General features: G+C 43.9%; 1 protein-coding gene across 7 annotated transcripts in view; it reads left to right on the top strand.

Annotated features, from left to right (window-relative positions):
* GBF1 (golgi brefeldin A resistant guanine nucleotide exchange factor 1) overlaps positions 1 to 26,383 on the top strand; it is a 166,267-nt gene that overhangs the window by 2,745 nt on the left and 137,139 nt on the right. For all 7 annotated transcript variants that reach the window (XM_061565075.1, XM_061565078.1, XM_061565076.1 and 4 more), the window contains exons 2-3: positions 3,038 to 3,142; positions 5,226 to 5,292. In XM_061565075.1, the coding sequence (XP_061421059.1) occupies positions 3,047 to 3,142; positions 5,226 to 5,292 (163 nt within the window). In that variant the 5' untranslated portion in view covers positions 3,038 to 3,046. The remainder of the gene's footprint in view (positions 1 to 3,037; positions 3,143 to 5,225; positions 5,293 to 26,383) is intronic.

The raw sequence follows: 26,383 nt of genomic DNA, 5'->3' as shown, positions 1-26,383 counted from the left end.
TTAATGTATATTATTTTTACTGCTGCAGGAGTGCAACATTTATATTTGTATCTCTACGATACAAACAACTACCTGTATTGACAACAGGTATTTTACAAATACATTGACATTTTCATATTCAGCCATGTTAAATCCGCTGCCAGATGAAGGCCTCCCACAGTGGCCACCATCATTTGCTGCTTTGTGATACCACAATCCATCTTTCATTTGGTTGCCATTCCATTACTGGTCTCCTCCACCAGTCATCATCCATTTTTTGACTAAGCTCACTTGTTATACTTTTTTTCACAGTTAGAATTGTGACTAATGGATATTTATTTTCATAATTAAATTTTAATATGGACTGGAGGACTGATGAGCTATGAACCTCTTTTTCACAGCTTGTCCAGTAGGTTACAGATGTACAGATTCTCTGATCCATGTGTTCCTCTTTCTCTAAATCACAATCCAAAAAGCATGCATCACTGTACTACTTTGTGTATTTTTCAGATTTATTCTACTTAGGCATTGTCTGTGTTTCTAATCCATGTATCAAATATTTGGACTGATTTAAAAGTTCTTATTTAGGCACATTGGAATCTTACTTATATGAATTTATTTTGCCAAAATCACTCTTTCCTGCTTGCCTCTTTATTTAATCACTTTGATTCTGATCTCCCTTAAATAATGGGCATATGTAGCCATGCAGATTTTTTTCCAGCTGTGTCCCTCCAACAATATTTGTTTCTTCTTCACGGAACGTTTCCATATTTAACTTTATCTTTAAAGCTTGCCAAGTTAAATTAATATCTTCTAAAAGCATCCAATCTATATGTAAGTTTTTTTTTCTTCCAGAGAACGCCTCGCGTAGACCGCTCAAGAAATATCGTTGAATCAGGTGTCATTTGAAAACGTATCAACACGTTTCACCTTTGACCCAACAATTCAGCTGATTATTCCAGATTCTGCTTAGCTGCGCTATAATTTGCAATAGTCTGGCATTTGAGGCGCAGGCCTTTAAAAAATCATACCGTGGATGGGTATTTGCCATTTGGGGGAACGGTGGGGGAGGGGGATGCTGATGGGATCCCCATGACCCCCCGAGGTAATTTGTTACCTTTGAATCTCATTGGGCTTCCCACTAGTATAGGAATAAAACATAATATTAATCTTTGGTTTCAGCAGGCTTTTGTGGCCAAGTCAACAAGGCAAAGCGTCTCAAAGTGTGCTCACACACTGATAATGAACGGGCATTGCCCAAAACGTCAGCCTACTGTATATGTTTTGTTCTAAAACAGTGTTGATGATCGAATGTGCTGAGTGTTTGTTTATTGTCATGAACATATTTATTCAGGGTTTCCTGGTGGGAGTGTTTAAATTAGGTTTATGCATTTCACGTCGCTACCCATTGCCCCGTTATAAGATGTGCAATAACAGTTCATGGCAGGTGCCTGAGAACTTTCCCATCTTCTGGAATGCAACAATCTTTGGTAACTAAAGAGTTTCATCTGAAGTGAGTAATCAGTGGAAACAGTGAGGTGAATAAAACATTCATGGATGATCACTTAACAAGCGTAGTTCCCGCTGACTCGAAATGAGGCATCGTTATTTGAAGGTGATATTATGAAGGGGTACAGAACTGAAAAAAAAATGACTTCTGCTCAGCCTCAAGTCGTTGTGAGCACCGAGTGTGATGATGCTAGCCTAGTCACCACAGATTGCATGCACAATCCAATGCACATACACGCGCAGGGGATGCATTTCCCGCATCTCCGATTAGCATGGCTGGCTACATACATACACACATTGCCACAAAAAAATAAAGTGTGCAATTAATAATTTTGGAAACCCGTCAAAATTTGGGAGAGTAGCCTGACTAATTTGGGCAAAGTGAAATTAGTTGATAAAGTATACTTATGCCATTTATTTATTCTACAAAAGTCTTGGTGAGTTTGTGCACTCTGGAGGGTCTTGCATTAGTATGTTTGGCTAATTTAATTCGTGAGTACTTCGTGTGGGAAGGAAACTTAAGTGCCTAGAGAAAACTCAAGGATACGAGTGGATAACACTCAGAGGTCGGTACGCATGGGTTTGCAAACTCACTTTCTGTATCACAATCTTCTGGCCAATTATGCAGCCCAACTGGTTTGGGAGTTTAATAAATGGGTGTGTGTTTCATCATAGCTTGCCACCAAAGTGCTGGATTACAGCTTTGCATCACCATGTAGTGGGGGAGGTGCAGTGCATTTATGTGGAAGAGCCTCCCTTAGCTAAGTTGGGACCTGGACAAAATGAGAATTCCAATTTTTCACCCATCTTCAGTTATTTATAATTCGGTGCATAGTTGAAAGACTATAAATGTAATATTGGCCTTGTAGGTCGATGTTTGCTGTATTGTGTGTGGATCGGTTGCCAGCTTATGTTTGTTCTTCAAGTGAATTATTATTTAGTTTTTGTTCTTTGAGATGTAGTGGGAATTTGAATGCAGCAGTTGTACGTAGCAGCTTGTCTCGACGTGTGGTTAAGCTTGGATTCAGTGTGTGCGTTAGCAGTGGGGCAATGCTGCTGTCACATGCATTAGAAGCCCGACATGTTTATACAGCAGTATTCTCTAAGAAAAACAAATAATCACTTGAACAATGACAAGAAAAGCTGCCATATGAAGATGCTGACGACAGTGTCAGTAGAAAGTGTGGCATTTATTATTTAACGGCGTAAGATCCTTGAACAACATGTGTACGAAATTAAACCTTCCAATGAGAGTTTAATCCTTAATATCAACACTTATTTAAAAATGAAATTGCCTTTAATAACACGCTCTTGGATCTGTCAAATTACAAAATTGGCATTTCAGTACGCAAAATTGACGTCAGAAATGGCACGCGTTTTAAATGTTTGTATAAATGTCCGAATGTTTGGTGACCGCAAGCGAAGGTTGATGTAAAGCTTGTGCACATGGAGTGCCGTTAAGTGTTGTTCTCTCCACTGTAATGCACTTGTTATGAAGCGAATGTCACTTTATTAAATGGTTTGTTAATGTGGTGATTTGTTTCCGCAGGCCCTGGCCATGGTTGATAAGAGCATCTACATTGTCCAAGGGGAGATTACGACTGTCGTGAATGCCATAAAGAGAAGCTCACGATGGAACACACACAACCCCTTGGTAAGCTGCCATTGGCAGGATTTCGAAATTGGCCTCAATGTGTGTATGGTGCACCCTCTAAACCCGATTGTGGATGCGTAGATTTGTGTGTGAGTATATCATTAGTTATTCACCAATCCGCACTGACCAGCGTGGAGAAGTATGGTTAATTAATTTAACACTGCGAGCGGCTGCAGGGGTCACATAAACCCATTACATACAACATATACAAATTGAATATCATCAAATTCTCACGAGATTTGATGCAAGTATAGCGAGTGTAAGAATATATCTTATGACCAGAACACTCAAACTAAGCACAATTGAGCCTGGCTAATGCTTGGATAGGTGATCCCCATGCATAAAGCGGTTGTCATACGCTGCTGTGGGGGCTACGGTGTCAACAGAGAGCGGTGCAGCAAAATCCGTGACCCACACGGCCTGTGGGAGGCCTTCATCCAGCAGTGGATTGACGATAAACATGTACAGGTGTGCATGCATAAAAAAATAGTTGATACTCTTTAAGCATGACCAAGAATCGGCATTTCGAGGGAATAATTGGGGCCATGTGGAGAGTGTAAGCACTTTGTAAACTACTTTGTTAATAAAGACACTGGGCAGTTATCCCCATATATACCATGTACACTTGCATGCCTGTTGTGCCAAAAATTCTACGACAACACCAGCGCTGTTAAAAAGTTATGCCATTTAAACTCGAGCACGTACAAAGTCAAAACATGTGTCATATAAATTTCAGCTCTGATTTTTATAGTGCAAAGAAACCTTTAAGAAGTGCTTTTAGTTTGTCATCAGAAGTATGTTTAATATGTCTAAATTCCACCAAATGGCAGTTAATGTCGAGGCTGTGCATTTTAGGTGCCATGCTGAGATATTTATGGCAGCCTTTGCCGCGGCAGGAATTCCTTAAACTTGAAAAGCTGGGCATGTTTATTGAATCCCTTTGTAACGAATCAGAATCCTCCTCATGCCTCGCCATCTCATGGCAAACAGCGGGCTCAGCTTTAGAAGCCAGCAAAGCTTGGTGCAGCCTGGTTGCATGCATCGTGAGTGCATCTGAAATGGGAAAGTGCCAGTTAATACTCTGAGCAAACTTTGAGATAAAGGGCGCATCTGCTCCCCCCGTCTGCTTGGCTCAGTTCTCCAGATGTTAATATTCTTCCTTCCTTTCAGTGCAGGCTGCTCTGAGCTCAGGCCTTCCTACGTGCTGAATAGTCCTTGAAAATCCCATTTCTTTTGGCTGGGACACCAGTAGCAAGTCACAAAACAGGGCACGGATATGACCTTGAAATCCAGAGTCATTAAGAGCTCATTGGTGACTTCACACACTGATTATGCAACCTCTGACTATATGGGAATAATAGCTTGGTAATGGAAGACAATGGTGTCATATTAATGTCAACTATATATGTTTAAATGAGCAACAATATGCACTGGCTTGCAAAGTGGTAAGTCACTCGTAAATGCATGCAGTAAAATACATTTGTATTTTGACGGAAAGGCAGTTTTTTTGCTTTCGCGAAGTATTAATAAGAGGATATAATGTTAAAGCATTTGTGTGAAATGAAATTACAATTGAGTTGACAAGTGTCTTATAGTGTATCACTGCGTTCATTTCTGCACTACTGCTTAGAAGGTATAAACTCACTTAAGTTGAGCCATGGATCTTAACCCAATGCCCTTTTGACACCAGCTTTTGTTCCGGTGTTTTCCATTGGGCTGAGCTTTAATTAAGGCCATTCCTGACCACGTACCCCGCATCCGAGAATAAAAAATGAGGTGGACTGAAGTGGAGGATTATTCCTGACACTGCCATCGAAAAGGCAGAGCTTTGCAGAATGGGTTGAACATATTACTATGCAGGATTTCCCTTGTGCTCATTCAGAAATCCTCGATAAGTTCTCGTCCATTTATCATCCTGATGACCCAGAGATGTTGTTATAGACGTAATACAGGATGGGAAAATTTAGTGGTTTGGGAGAATACGGTCGAAGAGTTTTGAGTATACGCAGAAATATGTTGGACATCTTTTCTCATTCCATAGTTGTCTTAACACCGTTGTGTGTTGTGTGTGTTTTTATGGCAGGATGATGAGCAGGACCCACTGCTTGGGAGCTTCTGCCAGCTCAAGGAAGTTCTCAACTCCATCACAAGTACGTGTCACTGCTGCTGTGTTCACCCTTGCTTTCTGAAATAGATGCCTTTCCATTTAGTAATTTTCAACATAATTTTGATTAAAGCTGGAGCAGTGGCGCAGTAGTTATTGCACTGCACTATGAACTCGGCGACCTGAGTTTGATTCCCAGCGACGACGAATACAATTGGCGAGTGATATCTAACCTGGGCCTCACTATCCCGCACGGACGTGTGTAGTCAAGTATGGTCAAACAACCCCCATGATTGAAAGGCATGGGGAAGACTTCATCCAGCAGTGGACTGATAAAGACCTGTTCTTTAATACTATATAACATGTTGGTATTTTTTTTGCTTAGGGACATAGTCACAGATGAAGCTGATCATGAGTGCTCCTGCATGGAGCTTCTGGGAATGCTTTTAGGCTTCCTGTATATTTATATTTTGATCACTTTATTTTAAATATGAATAATTTTCAACTTGTTAAGTCTTGGCGAACTATCTAAATACCCAATGGGCCATATGGTGAATGGTAAGAACATGCCTACAGACAATTTGTACGATCGGTTTGTTGGTGGGACTGTTACCGTTTTACAACGCATTCCTGCACCGTCGCACGCATGAGTTGAGCATTTACACCACCCTCCTCTGTGCATTGATGCAGACATCTGCTCTCTGCATTGGTGAATTTTATCCGTTTATATATTTATTTGTCTCCCTCTGTACGCCGTCACGTGCGCGCGCACGCGTGCACACCCACGCCACCTGGTACCGCTCTTAACGTCACGATGTCGATGTTCACAGCGCTGCGGATAATCGAGAACGTGGACACGTGCGTTTACGGTTTTTGGGCCGGGTGAATCGTAACCGTGCTTGTCCAAGAGCAGTTTGCTGTCCTTCCCCCACCCCGCACCTGCACGGTTTGCAACGTACGATGCGAAAGAACTTCAACATACATGCATGCGCTACCGCTGCGAGGAAGGTTGTCTCAAAACTGCCGCTGCATCCATCATCAAACGGTGCTACAAGGCATTGCAATGCAAACGCTTTGGTGTGTTTTACTGTCCTGCGCCCTTGCGGCAACAGCTCAACGCAAAAATGTAAACACTTTGCAAAGAAAATATTTATATGCATTCTTAATGAGTGGAGGGGGCATTCATTCGTTACACATAGTTGTCCGGATTAGTTAATTTGCCAAAACGCTAACATGCAGCAGGCATCGTTCCCAGTGCTCCTCCCAAGTAAACACAACAGGTTGAGGGCAGTGTCACGACCTGGAATCAATTTAACCTTTTTGACTCCTCCACTTTACTCGCAGGAATTGATTCGTCCTGAGGCTGCTGACATTAGTCTTGTAAGAGCGTGCACGCCGCGTGTTTGTTTTAAACGTTCACGAGAATGCGCGCGGAATATCGCCTGAAACCAAAGGACGCGCCGCTAACCGCCTGCCGAAGAACGCGCGGAAAGCCGCGGCGAAACCCGATTATTAACTTGCGCTGGAAGTTGCAATAACGTCACGCGGTCATAAGCGTTAAATCATAACGACGGCATTCAAATGTAGCCGTCTGTGGTCACTTTCACCGCGTTCCTGCCATCCTGTTGTTCCATGATACCGTTACTGATTTGCGATGCACGACAATGATATCGTAACGTGCAAATGTTTGGTGACACCAACAGGCCATGATAAATTGATGTTAACAAACACATTCACTTGTGCAAATACATATCATAACCATGTGTATCCAACTGGATGGTTTTAAGGGAAAATAGACACGCTCCCCCAGGCTCGTTATTGTACAAACACCTGCATTTGCACAAGCCGTAACATCCATCCCTATGGGGGGACATTACCCAGCTCTTAAATGCACTCACATTTATGCAATACAAACACATGCACATTCACTTGCATGTACAGGATTGTACACATACGTAGAGGCAATCGCAGTAACTTATCCACGGCAGAAGGCACGAGGCAGATGCTCTCTTACATTCGACATATATTCTCAGCAGCTCCCCCGCTAGATTGTTTTCACCTGATGACGATTGCTTGTGTTGCGATCGAATCGTCGTGATATTGTTATTATTTGTATTGTTCTATCTACGTGGCTTAACTGAAATACCCAAAGAATATGAATTCGAGGACATGTTTGCATAGATGAGCTGCAGCACTGTACGTGACGTCTGCCCATCTCCTGGGTAAGTGAGGATCCTCCCCACCCCCTCCAGCCAGGGTGGGTGTCGTGTTTCAGGCTGGGAAGTGGGGAATACTTTGTGTCCTTTTTCCCAAGCATCTCCGCCACCCCTCCCCGGAGTACAGCTGCCGGGCTTGGCACTGCCAGCCCTGCAGAGTGTGCGCTGGGAACATCTCTCTGCGGCGGAACTCACCACGTCCTCCCATTAGCGAGCAGCTGCCCGCCTACTCCTCTGCGCTTGTGTCCTGCCACATTAGCCATGCTGGCAAAATGATTTTTCATGCCACTCGTGCCGCACCCGAGTGGCATCGCTCGCCGGGAAATAAAAAAAATAGCGATTATCTCGAGGCTGAACGCATGACGCATGTCGTACGCCTGTTTACCGAAAGCTGAGAAAAACGGCACCATTCCACGTGCCACGGAGGGATGCCTGTAGGGTAGCGGATGACCTTTCTTTTTGCGAGAACGCACAGAACAACGGCCCTTCCAGTTTGCCAGGGCGAAATTGTAAATGCCGCCGCTTACATTTTCTGTTCTCAAGTTGTGCGCACGTCTTTTGATTGCATTTGATCGTTTGTTTTACAAGCCTTTAAACTGACATTAAAATGCCAGGGGAGGTGAGTGAGACCGGTGTGTTTCAGCGATGTGCTGCTAAACTCGTGTTACAAAAGGACAGAGCCATCACCTTAGATGCTTCCTTCCCCCAGGCCAAAGCAACCTGACAATGTGGAGCGAGCTGGCTGTCACGATCTACTGAGGATGGGCGATTTTTTAACGCCCTTCGTTTAAGCAATTCTTGTGGACGCAATTTTTTGCACACACGTGAATGTCTTCTGAATATGTTTTTTTTCATGCAGTAATCCTGACACGTAAAAACAATTGCGGAAAATGACAGCACATTGCGGACTTGATGTCATTTTTAGTTTTGTCGACAGACTAAAATGCACTTGCGTCAGTACATAGCAGTGCATTGGATAACACTCGATTGAAGACCGAAACAGGAAGACTTCTTCACAATTCTGGCAAATCGCCTGATGAAGCTGGTTGTAATCATCAGCAAAATGTTGTACTCAAATTGGTAATGCTGTGGGTTTACTTTCCAACACACCGGTGTGCTGAAGTAGTAACTAATTGGCACGCTTTGTTTACGTCACAAACCCTACTGATTGGCTGTCGGGTGGTGGCGGGTAACTACACGTTGGTATTAACGCGATCTCGCCCCCTAAAAAAACTAAAATTTTATTATGAATGAGCGGATTAGAGTTTAACACGAGCATAGTTGGGGTGGCCCTCAAACAACAACTTTAATAGCGGAATGGCGGTGAGTACAAGGAACACTTCGTGTGTGGGGGGGATGCCCAAAGGGTATGTGGAGTGACAAGGTCACTGCATGTGTAGGAGAGGGATGGATCGCATTTACCACAGGGTAATATGGGGGAGGCACACATCCATCACTGGGCCGCGGATAGCTCACCGTGATGACAGCAACACAAATAAAACCTCTTCAAGGTAAAGTTACAAAAATCGGGACGGAGTTCTTGATCAGTCAATGTGAATTAAGTTTTTTTTGTATTAAAGGGAATTATGTTTGTGTTGCGTTGTTAAGTTAACGCTTTAACTTGACAAAAAAAACATAGGAAATCCGCAGCAAAGAAATAGCGTAATTTTTGAACGAAGCTGAAACATGCTGTGGCAATCCCTGCACCTTCGATAAGCACGGTTGGCTACGTACGGTGCGAAAGAAGTTCAACGTGCATACAGTTCACCATCAGTTAATTTAAATCGGTCTGCAGGTGCCATTAGGAGAGGGTCTAAGTCCCCCCCCACCCCCGAATGAAATGTTATGATTCAGGGTCGCAATTCGATTCGAATCGATAATTTTTTGACATCGTATCGAGTTTATCTGGCTCTAGTGGCAAGAGTGTCACGTGAAATCATAATACAGAGCATCGTTTCTTAAACACACAGTGTGATGCAGGTGTTATGGCCTTTAGAGTGGACATTAACCGATGGATGTAGGCACCGTTACGCCCCGAAATGCCACGCGCTGTCTCCGCTGCCTCTCAAAAGCGGATGTTGCCTCTCGTTATGAATGGAAGGCACAAGCCTCGGGTAACCCCATTAGCTCCCAGCATGGGACCTCAGGCGTGTGACAGCAGGAATCCAACGGAATAAATGACCGCCGCAAAGCGCATCGCTCGCTCAATCTGGGCTGCTGACTGTGCTGGAAGTTTTACAGGGTGGCCCATAAACGCTAGAAATTGCTTCCAAGATGACGGAACGCGACAGTTGCGGTAGTTGAAAACAGTAAACAGTTGTAATTTATTACGTGTGTGTGTGTGTCATAACTTATAATTAACCAAACCTTTTATCATATCTCTGGTAGGTATGTAACGATTTTTCCCCAGAAATTACATTAATTTACAGTATTCTGATTTGTGATTCGATTTTAAACATAGGTTATGTTTCATCTTGTTTGTACTAAACATCTTATTTGTTATGCCGTTTGTTATTTTATTATCTTGAGCACAGTGAAAGGAGCTTGCTGTCTGATAATGTGTATTGACAAGAACGATCCCACGGCATTGATTGCAGTAATGGAGTGTTTGGGTCTTAATTTGAAGGCCGATTGTCAAGAATCATCCAGATTTATTCCACTTCCAGATTGTCTCTACTTGCATGACTGGATGACTTGTGGTCAGAAAAAGAAGATTTCTGACTTAGTCTCTCCCTTGCTGCTTACTTGCTTAACTCTCCCCTTCACTTATTTAATTATTTTCCATCTGATGATGATTGCTTGTGTTGCAGTCGAAACGTCGTGAATTTTTTTATTGTTTTGATTTGTCTCGCACGGTCTCACCTAGGCTATTATATATCGCGGCGGCTCTTGCCTAATCACATAATTATACAAGTTTTTGTTCTTTTGCGCTGTTTTTGAAAACCTATCTCATCGTGGTTGTCAAGGGGGCTCCAACTCATAGCTTTGGCCACAGGGGGTGGGGGGGGGTAAGGCACCCTCTGGCCCCCCACGCTAGTCACGCTACTGGTTGCAACTCCCCACGCTGTTACGCTACTGGTTGCAACTCTCCACGCTCGTTACACTCCTGGTTGAAACTCCCCACGCTAGTTACGCTACTAGTTACGCTAACGGTTGCAACTTCCCACGCTTGTCACGCTACTGGTTGCAACTCTCCACGCTCGTTACATTACTGGTTGCAACTCCAGTGCTTTACATCTTGACAGCACCTGACCTTGGGCAGAGCGATCGTCTTGTCTCCAATCCTCAATTACTTCCGGTTGATGGACTTCAGTGAGTAGAAGACAATGGATAAATAAAGATTAACCAAGTCTACCATGCTTCAGCATGGGACCCTCCGGCAGAGGTCATTGCAAGTTGCTGTATCATAGGCACACTTATCATACTCCAAGAATGGAAAGTCATTGTAATGACCTCTGCGTTACAGTCCTCTCTACATCCTGGACACCTTAATTTATCAATTCGTAATCAAGTTATTGGGTACCCATACTATTTACTGAGTTATGAAATTAATCTTAACGAAGATGTTCCTGGCTGGTATTGAAATCTCACAAATGTATGCCCAAACAGATATACCATATCATCTGAGTGTCTTTGAGAAAGAAGTTATAATGCTACACGTTTTCCAAAGGTCTATGAAGAATTGTATGTTGTGAAAGAGAAAGGATTGAAGAAATAACTTGAAAAAACGGAGTTCGCCGATGCGCTTTTCAAAACAAAATTAAGCAATTCAAATTGGCAGGACATATCATGAGAACAACTCGTGTGAGATGGACAAAATTAACTACGGTGTGTGGATACTGAGAGAAGGCGAACGAAGCAGTGGAAGCGATGGCAAGCGAGACAAAATCAAAGAGCCCACACACCACTACTGGGCAAGAGTGACTAAGGGAATGCATGAATGTTATATAGACAAGGGGGGAGGGGGGGGGCGTTTGTGCATGGGTGGGAAGTTACAGGCTGACAACAAACAACTAGGTTGTCATACTCTTCAGTTTTTTCGGTAAAGTCACGTAGGTAAAAATTGTAATAAAATAAATGAAAACAACTAAATTAAATCACGACGTTTCGGGCGCAACACAGGCGTCCTTCTTCAGGTGGGGACAACGTAGCGAAAGCGCAACCGCTTAAGTGTGTCTAAGAGATGGCTGTTACAAGGAATTATATAGTTGCAACTATATAATATATAATTCCAACTATACGTGACTTTACCAAAAAAAACAAAGAGTATGAATCATTGCAGTCACAAAAGCTTCAAATCTAGAACTAGGTTGTCTTCATCCAAACGAATGTCTCATGTAGTTGAAAGGACCTGGCCCAAACGGCCTTTCTCTGGAGTTCTATTGGACAGTGGCCCATTCTCTTATGCACACTTTGACTTTTAATTATCGACGGTGTTCTATCCAGGTGAGGGAGCTGCCGCGAGGGTGGTAGCTCCCCCGTGGAGCCCATGCACACATTATCTTTGATTGGCCTCTCACTTGGGATTCAGAGTATTGGCACATATAAGCGAAAATGTGCGATGTCTCCACATAGAAATACAATATTTTGAGTCCATCAACCTCTTGGCTTTCCGGACCAATGTAATCCAGCAGTATTTGTGCTCAGCAAGCTAACTCTGGACCCGTTTCTAACTTTCTGGGTCTCATCGACAGATTAAGGCTTGCTAGATCAGCCCTGTTGACACTTTAACAGTTGTTATTTATCCATGGTTTTATTTATTTCTCGATAGCACATCGGGCCAACTTCTCAGCTATTATGGACCCAGGTTGTCGCAGACGCTCCCATTTGGTTCAACAAACATTGGCTATGCCTAGATGTTCAGAATGTATATTTAGCCGTTATTCAATACTTGGAACTGCATGTATTCTGCATCGGTTAATCCTACCTCGAAAGTGTGTCTTGTAGGCCGCTTACTAAACACCAGAGATTGGTCCGTCAGATTTGCTGTATCGTGGCCACACTTGCCATACTCCAAGAAAGGAATGAACATTTTCGACCATAAGTTTAATGTTTGGCTTCAAACTATGCACACAATGGTAGCTATAGAACATCTGGATGCTTCTGAGGGGCATGCGTATATAGAAACGCCTTGTGAGACCCTTTCTAAAAGCCATTTGCTTTCTATTTACTTTATAACCCTGCTTGGACATGTATTTTTACGCTTGACAGCACAGGATATGTGGGTATAAAATTGCTGAATGCTGTGCCATGGAGTGTCTTTTTCTGCTTATGTGATAATAACTCTGGCCTATTCTTTACAGTTGTTATCTCTGTCATGGATAAATAAAGGAAAACAAAAATTAAAACAAGAAATGAAAAAGGAAAGTTGTCTTCATGCCAATTTTCTCCCCCAATGTAACGGTCAACGTGTCTCATCTACCTTCAGAGGGCAGTTGCCATGGTAGGACGCTAATATTATAACACGGCACAACCGTGCCTGTTGATCACTATGATAGAGTGCCTGTCCCGCTGGAGGGTTTTTGGCAGACTAATTGTCGAATACTGACGAATGATCAATGAGGGTGTGCTGGGTGTACGTTTAAATTTAGCAAAACACGTTAGGCCACGTGCCTGAGTGGGCCTTTGGGCTGGCTTCACAACGATAGCGCTAAGTTATTTCCAGATACCCGTTCACATTTTGGCATAAATCCTATTGACACACACGCAGGCTTTACTCGGTGGAAATTTGAAGGTAAGAGCTCAATTTTAGCTCGGGATTATTTGGACTAGTGCTTCCACACTGGAGCCACAATTTGAACTGCTTTTTGTGTTTAGTTTTTTTGTCCTTCCCCTGCACACCTCCGATTAGCACGGTTGGCTACGTATGGTGCGAAAGAAGTTGAACATACATGCATAATGTGTGTAAAGCATTGGTTTTTTACTTGTTCATGAATTTGTATTGTAGTTGTGTTTTATGTACTGCTAACATTATAAAGTCAGAAAAAAATGTGTTCACAAAGTTTTCTTTATTGTCGAGCTCAGATTATTTTACTTGGTTCTCGTATAATGTGTTGTTTTATTGCATAACTAAGCTAAATCTGTTTTACTAGCGGAGTGCTGGAAAGTTAGTTAAAAATAGACGCGTGTGATGAAACATTGATTAGTTGTCTCAGTTTATTTTATCATTGCAAATAGCGTTTGTATTTTTTTTTACCGAGCATTATGTTCATGTTTCACAAGCCCCCTTTGAAGAGTGTTAGATTGAATAATTTTAAATAATTGCCTCGTGTTACACGTAACGAGCTTCGGGCGTCAGGGCTAAGTTTTTATGGTGCTCGGCGTTTGTTGTGAGCGGTGTGATAACCCGCTCTTGGGTAGGCAAGGCTGCGCCTGCCAGCATGTGACCTTCTTAGTTTCCGCCCCCCTGCAGAGGCAGCGTGTTGGTGGGGAAGGTCATTCCGCTGGATTCGCCACATGTGGGCCCGGCGAGAGAGGCACAAACAGGGCAGGGGGGGGGGCGGGGGACCGAACGCCACACTGGCCCCAGTGTGCGAGTGTGCGGTTGCCCGTCATGGGAACGGTGGCGCAGTGGTTAACGCGCTGTGCCGCAATCCCAGCGTGACCCAGGTTAATTTCCTGGCCGTGATGCACAACGCCAGTGGCTAGTGGTGTCTGAACTTGTTAGTGTCATTTAAAACGAAGCCTTTTGTCCATTTGAGCTGATGCATTTGGCTGGACTGCAGAACGTTAAATGGATTTTTGAAGTGTACAGCAGGCGAACTGCTGGGATATAATGGTTGCTTTGGAGCAAGCTTAATGAATATCACGCTCAGCAATGAGCTTTTTGGTTGTGAAAAATGGTTTTCCTTGCATGTCAGTAAACCCATGATTAGACAAAAAAATGTGGCATTCAAATTTTTCTGAAGCAATGTACACACACTGTCGTGAAGTGGATTTAAGATTATCGAAACTCGGCTTTATTAAAACCCACACATGGTAACTCAGGGCGGCAGGCCAGGCTCAGATTCTGTGAATCCTCAGATTCGGCTAAGACCGCAATACGTTTGTTAACATTTCCACGTAACCAAAAAATTCCGATGTCGGGCATTTGCCCCCAGTGGTTTTTTTTTAGGGGATTTACTTCGAATGAGATATACGGGCACTCTTCATGATGACACAGTGCAGTATACAAACACCTATAGGGCTTATGCGAAAGTGTCTGTAATGGTGCTGATTTAGTGCCGGCTGGTCAACAGGAAGCGTAAAGCATAGGCTAGGCCTTTGGACTCGGAGGCCAAGTGTCCGTTTAGAGAAACCCCTGTTTCTTTCCCGCGTCGAACAGCTGTGTGAGTGACAGCATGGTGTGCTCGCCTCAGCTGTTGAATCGTCCGTTGGTAAATTTCACGGCGGATAAATTTAGCAGGTGAATGTCAGCCACCAATGATGGATCGTGCCGCGGAAAGGAAGTGAAACGCTGGGGTGTCGTTTTGGAAAAAGGGGCTTCATGGTTATTTAAATAAACGCAGATTGTCTCCCCGCTGCATTGCATAAGCGGTGGACTGGATGTTAAAATGCATGTATAATCCGGAGCGTCAAAAAGTGCCTAGTGGGCCGTATGGCATTGCTTGAAATAATGCATTAGTAATTCTGAGCATTGGCTTGGAATGCAAAGTAAGCCAGAAAATATAGTTTTTCCTTCACAGCTGCCACCTACAAGCAGTCATCACTGAAAGAACCTCATTGGGGCACATCGAGATTAAATCGTCACCCAGTATATGGGTATCTAGGTTGGTTAATATTTTAGACTTGCATTAAGTTGTGCGAAACATTTTCATTCCGATTCTATTTACAAATTTAAGGGTACGACCAACGCATCTGAAATTGCTGCAGTAGGCCTCCGATGCAGTTTATTAAAGTTAATTGAATTGTCTTTACTGTATGTCAATGCCTAATATTTACAGCACTTTGGGTGCATGTCAACGTCTTTGTGATGTATGTATATATATATATAAGGTTGGATTACAATAAAAGTCAAGATGCACTTCCAAGCATTAAAAAAAGAAATCTGAATATTCAGTGCATTTGCTTCACATTTTTCGTCACATGATCACTCGTCGGCATTGCGTGGATACTGTAAATGTTTAAATATGCGTGTATGCTAAACCCTGGGGCTTATGTTTCCAGTATTATGACAGCCTGCAGACACTACCGTAATGCAAGCCTGGGGGGGGGGGGGGGGGGGTTGGGGGTTGGTTGTGAGCTGGCTCACATCCCCAGTAGCCCCTTTACGTCGAACATAAAAGTTTTACAATGCCGCCGTGGAACATACATAAGCTGGTGAACTTCCCCGTGTATTTATCTGTTTACCTCTCTGTGTGGCCCTTTGCCACCCTGGCTTCTCTGTACGATTCCGTACAGACGTTTACGTTTTAACCAGTGTACGACCGTTGTTTTTATTAATTTCTTCCCGTTAAAGAAACAAAAAATAATTGACCCGAGGTTTTTGCATCTAGCGGCAAACAAGAGTGAAAAAGATCTGGCGCTTGTAAACGTGTCACTGTCCACACAGGCGTGCATCGGAGTAGGTGGCTAATGCTCCCTGGTGCATTTTAAAAAAATCACGCCTTAAAGAGATTGCCGCATAGCCTATTTGCCGAGCCACGAGAGAATGGTGTAAGCGTACACCTTCGGAGCCGCCACGTCCTGCGTCGCGATTCGGCTAAGGTGGCACTGCTTTCTCCGCTCGCAACAGGCACGGAAACTCGGCGCTTTCGCGTAATTGTGGTCGGTTCGGGTCACGCTGAGTGCGCTTGAAGGTTAATGAGGGTGAGCTGCGTGGGTGAATAACGAGGAGGAGGAGCAGGCGCAGCAAGTGGCGTCCCTGCGGTTATCTTTTAAGACCTTCGCGGCAGGGAATTTCTTCCAAAACCGGTGGGAATGGCATGGGTGAAATTGGGAACCGAGTCGGGTATTTAATAGACGTGTAACAATTGCGATTCGTTGTTTTGTTAATCTATTATCGAATCGTGCATTCCATTGCCTTTGAGTTTTTTTGTGAATTGTATGCATGTATGATAGTTGGACCACGGAACGAACGAGAAGGAACACACGAGGCAAAAACAAACGTTGAATATTATCCTGATCGCCAATCGTGACACTTCAAAATGTGTTGGATGGGGGGGGGGATAATGCCTTGTATTTCATCTACCGCACAATATTGTGGCACTAAAATATTTCGGAGTTAAATTTAATTGCTCACATATTTAGTACATGGTAATATAGATAATTTCAAAAGTATCCGGTAAGCACGTAACTGCGCAATGTGTAGGGCCACAATGCATCAATTCAGCCTGTGGCCTTTGCATTCTCAAAATAAATATTATTTTGCTCGTTCAAAACATTAAATAAGTCATGCGCTCCGAATGTTTGTGGTTTTCTCAGCAATTAATGGTTTTATGTATGTTGAACTTCTTTCACGCAGCGTACGTGTAGCCAACTGTACTGATCGGAGGTGCGGCTGGATCGGTGAGGGGACCGTGTAGTGGCCGAGTCGGAAGTTGTGCATGCGTTTGTGCGCCCTTGAAAGTCGTCGTAGGGGGTGATGGGGGGGGGGTTCACTGACCCGTGTTCACAAACACCGCCCATGGTGCCCACCTTCAGTTCGTGCACCTGCACCGCTGCTAGCCCCGACGACGTGCCAGGTGCAGAAACTCTCACCGGGCAGGCCTACTGGCACGGGTTCCCCTGCAGTGGACGTAAAATAATCTGAGAAAAAAGCAAGTTTTATTTTACCCTTCTGCTCCCACTGGCTTATAGCCGGTGCCGCATCGCTCGCAATAAAAGTGTGTATTTAAAGACGTAGCCGGTGGCGATTTTATTGCGCCCATAATTTCAGTGCGTGTGTGCGACGACGTGTGCGAGGCAGGAATGCGGATCGGGGCGGGGGGGGCCGGCGGGCGGGCGATGTGCTGCGAGAGGGCTCCGCCGCCGCCGCAGCCCGTAATCTCCCGTAATGCTGTTTACATTGGTGGGGTCTCGTGCTGCTGCGTGCCGCGCTCCCGCTGAGCAAGGGTAAACCGATCTGCGTAGGCCGTGCTGCGTTTGGCAAGGGCGGCCCGCGGCGTCGGGCGGGCGGGCGGCCGGGCGGAGGAGTGGGGGGTGGTGGCGGCCGCTCCTGAGAACACGGGCTCTGCCAGGACGAGTGGAGACGCCACGTTTCTTCAAGCTGGCGGGGGGGCTTGTGCCCGATCGCCAACTCCCAAACGTTTCGTAATGAGGCCTTGCAAACGCTGCAGTGGCTCGGTTAGTGATCGTTGGGAAGCAGGCTCAATCCGCCCACCGCCCCGAGGTTTTTCAGAATTTAGTCAAATAATTTTTTTCAACCTCCACCCCCTCTCGTTGTTATTTCAAACGTGCTTGCCTGTCGCTACTGGTGCCGTGTCGGGAAGGAACTGGGGTCAGAAATTCCTTGTGCTTCCCGACGGGGAGTTAATCCTGCTGTCTTGTCTGCTCGTGGCCCTTAAAGACTGCTATGACAAGTTTTGTTTTAAAAGTGTATATAAATAGAACAGGTCTCTTGTGTGTCAGCTTTGTCGCTAAATCTACTACCGGGGTGATTTGCTTTTGCACGAGTTATAACTGCGCTCGATACGGGTTGTTCACAACCAGTAAACACTTTATTTATTGTTCTTTTTTTACCCTAAATGCGTCTCAAACGCTTGTAAAAAAATTCCCTGGATATCAAAAACAAATCAATATAAACTATCAAGCAATTTGTACTTGAATAGAACTTTTGCGAACACTAAGCAAATCCAAGTGGTAGTTTCGACATTTCTGCGACATGAACGTATTTCATTTGTCACATTACAGAGGTTGTGTTTATTTAAAATTGTGACTCGTGTGAAGACTTTTTTTTAAAGAAAACATGACCGAATAATTCACGCTTCCCATAGTGATAGCTAGTTAATTTCCTAATTCTTGGATTGATTTCATTAACGATAAGCAGTTTTAGTTTCACAGTTGCGCTGAGGTTTTCCCCAAAAAAATCGGATCAACGAACTATAAATCGCAGCGTTGGAAGTGTTCACTTGCTTTTATGTCAATATTGATGCAGTGTCGAGGTTACATTTTTTAATCAGTTTTTTTGGGCTTTAAAGAGCTTTAGTCATTTTACAAGGGCTGAATTATTCCGAAAGGAAAAAAAACATTCGAGAATCACAGGCACGAACAACAAAAGGTCAAGGCAAGTTGCCGGGCCAAAATGGAAGTAGAACAAAATTGGATGGATGGTGGTGTTAGATAAGAATTACTTCATGAGATGCATTTGAAATAATGTTGCCTTTGGGGAACTTTGAGAGAGAACCCTTCGTGGAGCCGTTAGAAGTTGTTCAGCACCATGCTGCGTCTATGAAATGGCTCAAAATAGCCTTCTTTGCTTCTTAACATATTTGAGGTTTTCAACAGTGAATTTAGATATTTAAATGCATTATATGAGTGGCATCTTGCTGTACAGATTAATAAAAATTCGTATCCTCCCTATCTATGAGCTTATTTATGTCAGAAATATTTGCAGCCCTTTGTTAATCAACTGCTGGTTGAAGATCTCCCCTCGCCATATCGGTCATTTGGGGTTGTTTAACCATACTTCACCATGCTGGTTAGTGCAGATTGATGAAGGGGTTTGCAGGAAAATCCACTTAGGGCGCCAGGTTCATAGTGCAACTGTGCCATCGCTCTACCATATCCAGCTAACTCAATACATATAATAACCCCCTTATTATTAAAATACATTCTGGAATTACATTCTGGAAACAGGTAAGAATATTTGGGCAGATTATATTCTTCTTGTAATAGGGTTCTGGCCAAACTCCTGCCCCTCGGCAAACTGCTCAAATATTGTAAATACAAATTTGAGTGTTTTTATCAATATATAGCTTACAATGTAGATCAATTGATCCATTTGGTGATGAACACAATTAGAAGACGGTAAATAGAAGAGAAAAATAATCTGCAGAAAGCAGACTATTTTAATAAATCACTTCCTTTGCCTCTTTTCTGTGTATTTTTAAAACGTCGGCGCACAAGCGCACCGCGCTCATGCATCAACCCCCAAACCCCTAAAAAGGGCCTTCAAAAAGCCCTCAAGTTTCCGAGGGATTACCGAGCGGCGCTCTGCTTTCTGTTAGGAGGGAGCACGCGCGCCCGTCTCCCCACGGTGCCGCTGCCGCCATAGCCGCAGAAGCGACGGCGGTGGCGGCGGCCGAGGTGGCGGCATTGCCTGGCAGAGAAAGCCACGAGCGTCGCCAATGGCACGCAGTATGGGGGGGGGGCAGAGAGGGATGGGGCCTGGGAGGGAGGAGCAGACGAGAGAGAGGGAGGAGGGGGGGATGGAGCGCGTCGGGGTTTTGCCAGGAGCTGTCATCTGCACAGATTTAGGGGGTGGTGGGGATATACGGTGCTGCTGGGTGAGAATAAGGCTCAGCATGGGGGAATGGTTTTGCCCGTTACCTCATTCCAGCCGTGCCTCTCCACTCCAGCCTGCTAGGTCGGAGCAGTTTTATTGCCCTGGTCCTTAAAGGGTTTGGACCCTGTGCCGCTGCGATTTTTTTTTCTCCCTCGTTGCAGCTGAGGAAGAAAGAAAAAAGAAGCTTAAGAACAAGAACATGAAAAATGCCATAAAATAATTTTCCTCATTTTTTCCTCCCTTTCTTGTGCAGGGTGTTTTATAGGGGTGGCAAGAGTACATTGTGAAGGTGTGGACTTTTGGGTTGTACACAATGGTACAGCTGCAATGTATCATTGGTTGAACTAAACAAATTGTCCTCAAAGATGAAAGTTAAAGCTTAGCAGAGAAAAGAGTCTTTCACCAGCATAAGCCTGATTTAATCCATGCATAAGTATTAAATAACTAAAGTTGCTCTGTACTCGCCATTTTGTTGAACCTTTTTGTTGAAAGTAGCCAGATACACGGGTATACTTTTAAGATGTATTTTTTTCCCCAGTCGTTTTAATACTTCTTATGTAGCTAAATTGGCTTGCGCCGAATAAAAAAAATAAAATTGGCATGAACAACACTTGTGTCAAATTTAGCTCCGCGAGTTACATAAAACTGCAAACTACAGTTACACTACTAAATACTGTGCTGCGTAAATGCTCGGAGTTTTAATTAGGATTACCTTGTGGAAAGAAATACGATCGAATTTTTAATCCTATATCGTGGCAACAGCATCAGAAAGCTTTCGGTGCTTGTAATGTAAGCACTCGGGCTCTAGCGGAGATTCACACGACTTGTTAAAACCAATCGTCCCCAATTATGGATTCAGTACGGCTATCGTGCGCAGCAGGCATTGTGTCCTTTGGAGGGCCTTGCGTTAACGCGGCCATCTTTTACGCGCGTACTAAACTCTAACACGAGTGCGTCGATTGCCACTCTGCCGTTTTTTTTTTAACGCTGCGTAATTTTTTTTATAAGGACACTGCCTTGCTGTTGACTTTGCTGCTTTTAAACTTGAAGGTTTTTGCTTTTTCACCTTCCACGCAGCCTGCTTTTTCAGAAGCCTTCGCGGCTGGTTCTCGCTCGATGGTGGCCCCACCTATTTCGTCAAAGAAAGGCTTGCTCATAAAAACCCGCGATTTGTTCCGCTTCCCTGGCGAATATTGCGCGATTCGCCGGGGAATCGCGCAAGATTTGCAACAAAACGTTGCTCGGATCGGGCTCCAGTGCGTTAACGAACGCGTTCACGAACGCACCGGAGTGCGTTTTGGATTTCCGTTTTTTTCACGTGGTCTTATGCAATTTATCTACAAAAAACTAGAGGGCTATCCCAACAAAAAATAGTAATATTTTTCAACGGATGCTCATTTTAAAATTGAAGGATTGCCCTAGTCCCTCATACTGCTTGCAACCATAAACAACAAAAATCGGCACATCTATTTACAGACCAGCTTAACCCGTGCGGCGGCCAGCAAAAGTGCTTGTTATGCCTTCCCGAACACTTATTAACACTTCTGTAATAAGCTGCCTTAAAGTCGGGCAGTCGTGGCCTCTGCAGAGTCTCGTTTACAGAATGTTGAGAGTATTTTGGATGCGCGTTGTAAAGTCTTGAGATGTGTTACTTGATTAGTTGGGGAGGGGGGGGGGGCTGGGCTGGTGGGGGGGGGGGAGATCTTAAGCAACGTGTAAGCAGAGTGGCGCGGCGGGCAGCATGTGCGAGCGTGTTTTTAAGGATAAAGTGAAATGGAAGAATATCGAGGCGCTGGCGCTTTCATTAGACTCTCATCGGGGTTCCACAGGTGCACGTCCTCTCTGGTTTCACGCGGTGAACTTTGCACGCTGCCAATCACACGCTCTCGGAGTCAATCAGAGACGGGGCCCATCTATCTTTTACATTTTCCGTTTTGACTCGATAAGTGCTTGCAGGCACACTCTGTGCCTCCCAACAGTTTTGCGTTACATTTTTTAATCGATTTTGACCGAGGGTGTTATTCCATCCTCAAAAATAAATGACGCGATAAGCGTTATTTGCATAGCGCTTGATAAAACATACCATGTAAGGAATTGGCCGAACGTCCGAACAGGTTTGAAGATTAATATCGTGCATTTTTTTTTTGCAATGGCATCATTTGTAATGTAATATACGATGAAGACCTCCCCACGTTGTCTGCCATGGAGGTTGTTGGACCATACTTCACCTCACTGGTCAGTGTGGGTTGGTGATGTTCGCTATTGCTGGAAATAAAACTTTGCCGTATATTTTTTGCCAATATATCACAGGATGATGTTGTCTGTAATGTCTTTGTATTTTACAGAACCCGATGAGTTTATACAACTTCCTGGCACGGTAGTTGAAATGTGTCGCTAGCAGGTTGCAACTACATTCTTAAGCTCTTACTTGCCCCCTGACATGATAATATGGAACTTTAACTACTTGCTCAGGGCTGTAAATTGAAGATCAGAATGAACCCGTGTTTGTTTGAGTGAGAAGCCACAGTGATTTTTTTTTTTTGTAACTGGAACAGCAGTGGATGTTGACATAGACTGTTATACTCTTAGGTTTTTTTTTGGTAAAGTCACGTAGGTAAAAAATAAAATTAAAAGTTAATAAAAGTAATAATGGAAATAAAATAATAAATCACGACGTTTCGGAGGCAACACAAGTCTCCGTCATCAGGTGGGACTGAGACTTTTCTTGCCTCCGAAACGTCGTGATTTATTATTTTATTTTATTTCCATTATTACTTTTATTAACTTTTAATTTTATTTTTTACCTACGTGACTTTACCGAAAAAAAACCTAAGAGTAGGAATCCTTGCAGTCACGAAAGCTTCAAATCTAGAATAGACTGTTATGTTTATAAAGAAAGTAAAATGTGTACCATGGTGAAAAACTAAGGAAATGTCAGATGGAACGCTAGGGCATTGGACCTCATTCATTTCTAGTGCGGTTAGTCTCATGGGCCATGAAGTGGGCTGACATCAGAGCCCATTGACTTCGTCCCCTGCAAGGCAGACCTGGGTCAGGTAATTACACGTTTTAACTTAATTAATAATATTAGTCCTTACGCTAGCGATACATGAATTCAACCGCGTGTGTAAGAATTGGTGTTTTATATTTATGGTGTAACGTATGTAAAGGTTGGTGTTAACCCCAATAATCACCAGAGGCGCTACCAATCAACGCCTTGATAAAAAAAATTGCTCATTGAATCCAATTACCATTGTGAATAATAATGATTCATCGAATCTCCAGAGAGGTAAATCATTTCACCCAGAGCTGTCACACATCGGCAGTTAGTTTTAACAATGGCAGAAAAATGTCACAGTTGCCACTGGGGCTTTGGCTCTCTTACAATGTCAATTTTAAAATGATATGGTCGGCTTTTGATAATTTCCTTGTGAGAATTGTCAACTCGTGCACGCCGGGTGAGCGTGTCGATCACCGATCTATCAGTTCCCGCTTTTTATAACTCGCCCTCCGCTGTGTACACGTGGCGATGGTGCAAAAAAGATAGGTTTATCACAATGCCCTAACGCAATAATGAGCAGGAATAGCAATTAAAGCGCCCCCGCCGGCTTGCTACCATTGTGAGTGCCAGGACGCCGTATTCCAAGATTACCAATTCAATTAATGCTGTCCTTACAAGAGCAACAGAGCTGAGCTAAGCTGAGACAAGAGCAGTCTTTCAGCGCCCCAGCCCCGTCCAGGCCCTTGCCACCTGCTGCCAAACAACAGCCCGACCACTGGGGGCCCCTCCCCTCCCCTCCACCACATGGAACGTGTGAACTTCATGTCCTGGGAGCTTACGCTGCATCGCCCATCACGGCACGCTCCCCCCCCCCAGTTATGCAAAACACAGCCAGGGAAGGGAAGATTCTTTCCCCTCCGCTGAGGAAAGGGGACTGGCGCACGGCAGACACTCAGTCATACGAGGCTGGCGGTTTCCAAGCCTCGAAACGGGATCTCGTGATGACCGTCTCCCGTGTCGCCTGTTGTCATGGCGTATTTGTAAACAGGCCGCATTTTTTTTATTTTAACTGGGGATGCAGCCGAGTGTATAAAAGACCTGTTGCGAATGTCATTAAAATTAACGGCGTCCTTCGCCGCGTCGTTAATTAGCTTGAGATTTGTTTGTTTTAAAGAGGGAAAAAAATTAAAAAAATTGACGTCGGAACCAAGCTCGCAGGGACTGGTTTTATTGTGACCGATTAAAGTGTGCGCTGTGTCGTAATTTGGAACATGGGTCGCAGTGTTGGTGACAGTTTCTGCAGAGTATTTCTCATGCTTTGATTTATTACAAAGTAAATCAACTACATGACATTGTTTTCTAGTCTTGAGTCTGGATACAGATTAAAAGTATTAACACGACACATTAGGATTTAATTTTTAATTTATTTTGGTGAAACACCTTCACTTCTTATTTATTAACTCAAACGTTGTGTCACCCAGTCGTGCTTACTAGTCAATACTCTGAAGAGGAAATATAGGAAAGGAGTATTTGCTTTTAAGCTCAGGAACACCAAGGCAGGGAATGCCTCTTTCAACACGATAACACCGAATTACCAGTATGGCAATAAGCTAACTTGCGTTGAATGATATGGTTGTCACATTTTCTCTCTGGTGCCTCGACCCTGTTAAATTGGTCTATATGACCTGCTATGAATTCTGGATCGTAGACATTTACATTCTCACCGACAATAGGAACAAAAGCTGAGATGTCCGCAAAGAAGCGTATAAAGTTACACGCTTGGAATTATATCGAGAGACGAGAGGAAAACGATTTAAGAATGAATATAAGCTCGCCATAAATATTGACTCTTTAGAAAAGTGGGCTTGGGCAGGATACGTCGCTCGAAGGGGTGATGGCCGGTAATTGAGATTACCGGCAGAGTCGCAGGCAAAGGAAGGACATGTGTCCGAGAGGATATTCTTTGCAGAGTGGAAGCATCGAAATCATCATCATCGTCATCGCGATCCATGGGCAGATACCCCGTAGATCTTCACTGCTCATTTCGTCATTTGTTTCCGTTTTCCCCTGTCTTGTGCCAATATGGCACCAATCTCTGATTATGTCCGTCGTCAAGCCATTATCTGTGAGGTCTGCCTCTATTTCCGGTTCCTTCCATTTTTCTGAAAAACACACTTTTAATTTCCCATTGGTCCATCCTACATGTGTCTAAATAGTGCCAATTTTCTTCTTATCACTGCCCGCATCGTCAGGTCTTCTGCTATGTGCAATATTTTTCTTACTTTAGTCACTCTTTGGGTCTAGTTTAGATGCAATATTATTCTGTAGTAATGCACTTCGAATGCCGATGTCTTGTATCTGTCAGTCTCTTTAATGTCTCGCAAGCATACACAGCTGTACTGGACACACATGTTCTTAAGATGTTCATTGTGGTCTTGTAGCTGCGTTGCTTGCTTCCCCAGATTTTATTGAATCCTGCCATTTACTCATTTTGCCTTTGCGATCCACGCTCTTATGTTTCTAGTGTTGTCGTTCCATGTCAGTAGAACTTCAGCGTTTAAATCAATGGCTCATAATTTGACACTTTTACCTCTACAAAAGTTACGAGCTTTCAAAAGAGCACTGAAGTTGATTATGAACTCGGGTTAGTTTACAATTATCGGACCTGATTATTTAGAAGTCGTAGACAGTTTATTTAGTTTTCAGTTTTTTTATGTATTCCATCATATTCCATCATATTCATCGCTAAAAATCCAATTTTAACAACCCGAATTTGACCCCACCAGCCGTAGACCCAGAGGCAATCGTCACAACACACGCACACACAGCGCAGGCCGATTGTGAAATGGACTTTCTCATGAGGAGACGAGTCGTGGCCACAGTTGTCCGAGGTTATTAGGCATCGCGCACGCTGATGGATGGCGACGCGGGTGTGCTCGCACGTCCACAGCTGAGGATTACAAATGACGGGATAGGGTTGCTGTGTACATTGGCATGGTGTTCGTGTTTTAAAACTGCGTGGTGCAATTTGCAAGGAATGATTTTTAATTACTACTGCAATGTTGTGAACTCAAGAAATCTCAACACGTCGTTACGCGTAACATATGGCGGTACTTTTTGCCCACGGTGACACATCGAGCGCGAGTGTCGATTTTTTTCCAAATCGGCTCGACCCCAAACGGCGATCCAGTTATACGCAGAGCCTACAAGCGTATGCTGCGCGCTATGTGTTCCCAACAATGGCAGCGAAGACGAATGCGCGTAAACCTTGTATTTTTTTCCCCGTTCGGTATGTTACTTCTTCCTGCCCCCAGGGACGTGCTTGCAAAGGAATGGCGTAATAAAGCACAGTAGCGCACTGATGAATGTGTTATTGTTGTTGTAGTACAACAGACATAATTTTAGCACGCTCAACTCCCCCTTGTTGCAAAACATTTGTAGGAACTAATGTCACCCTAGACACCTCTTTTCCTGA

This window comes from Lethenteron reissneri, chromosome 34 (genome assembly GCF_015708825.2).
Source record: "Lethenteron reissneri isolate LAM-NWPU_2019-01 chromosome 34, ASM1570882v1, whole genome shotgun sequence".
Taxonomy (NCBI): Eukaryota; Metazoa; Chordata; class Hyperoartia; order Petromyzontiformes; family Petromyzontidae; genus Lethenteron; species Lethenteron reissneri.
This window is presented reverse-complemented; position numbering and strand designations above follow the sequence as displayed.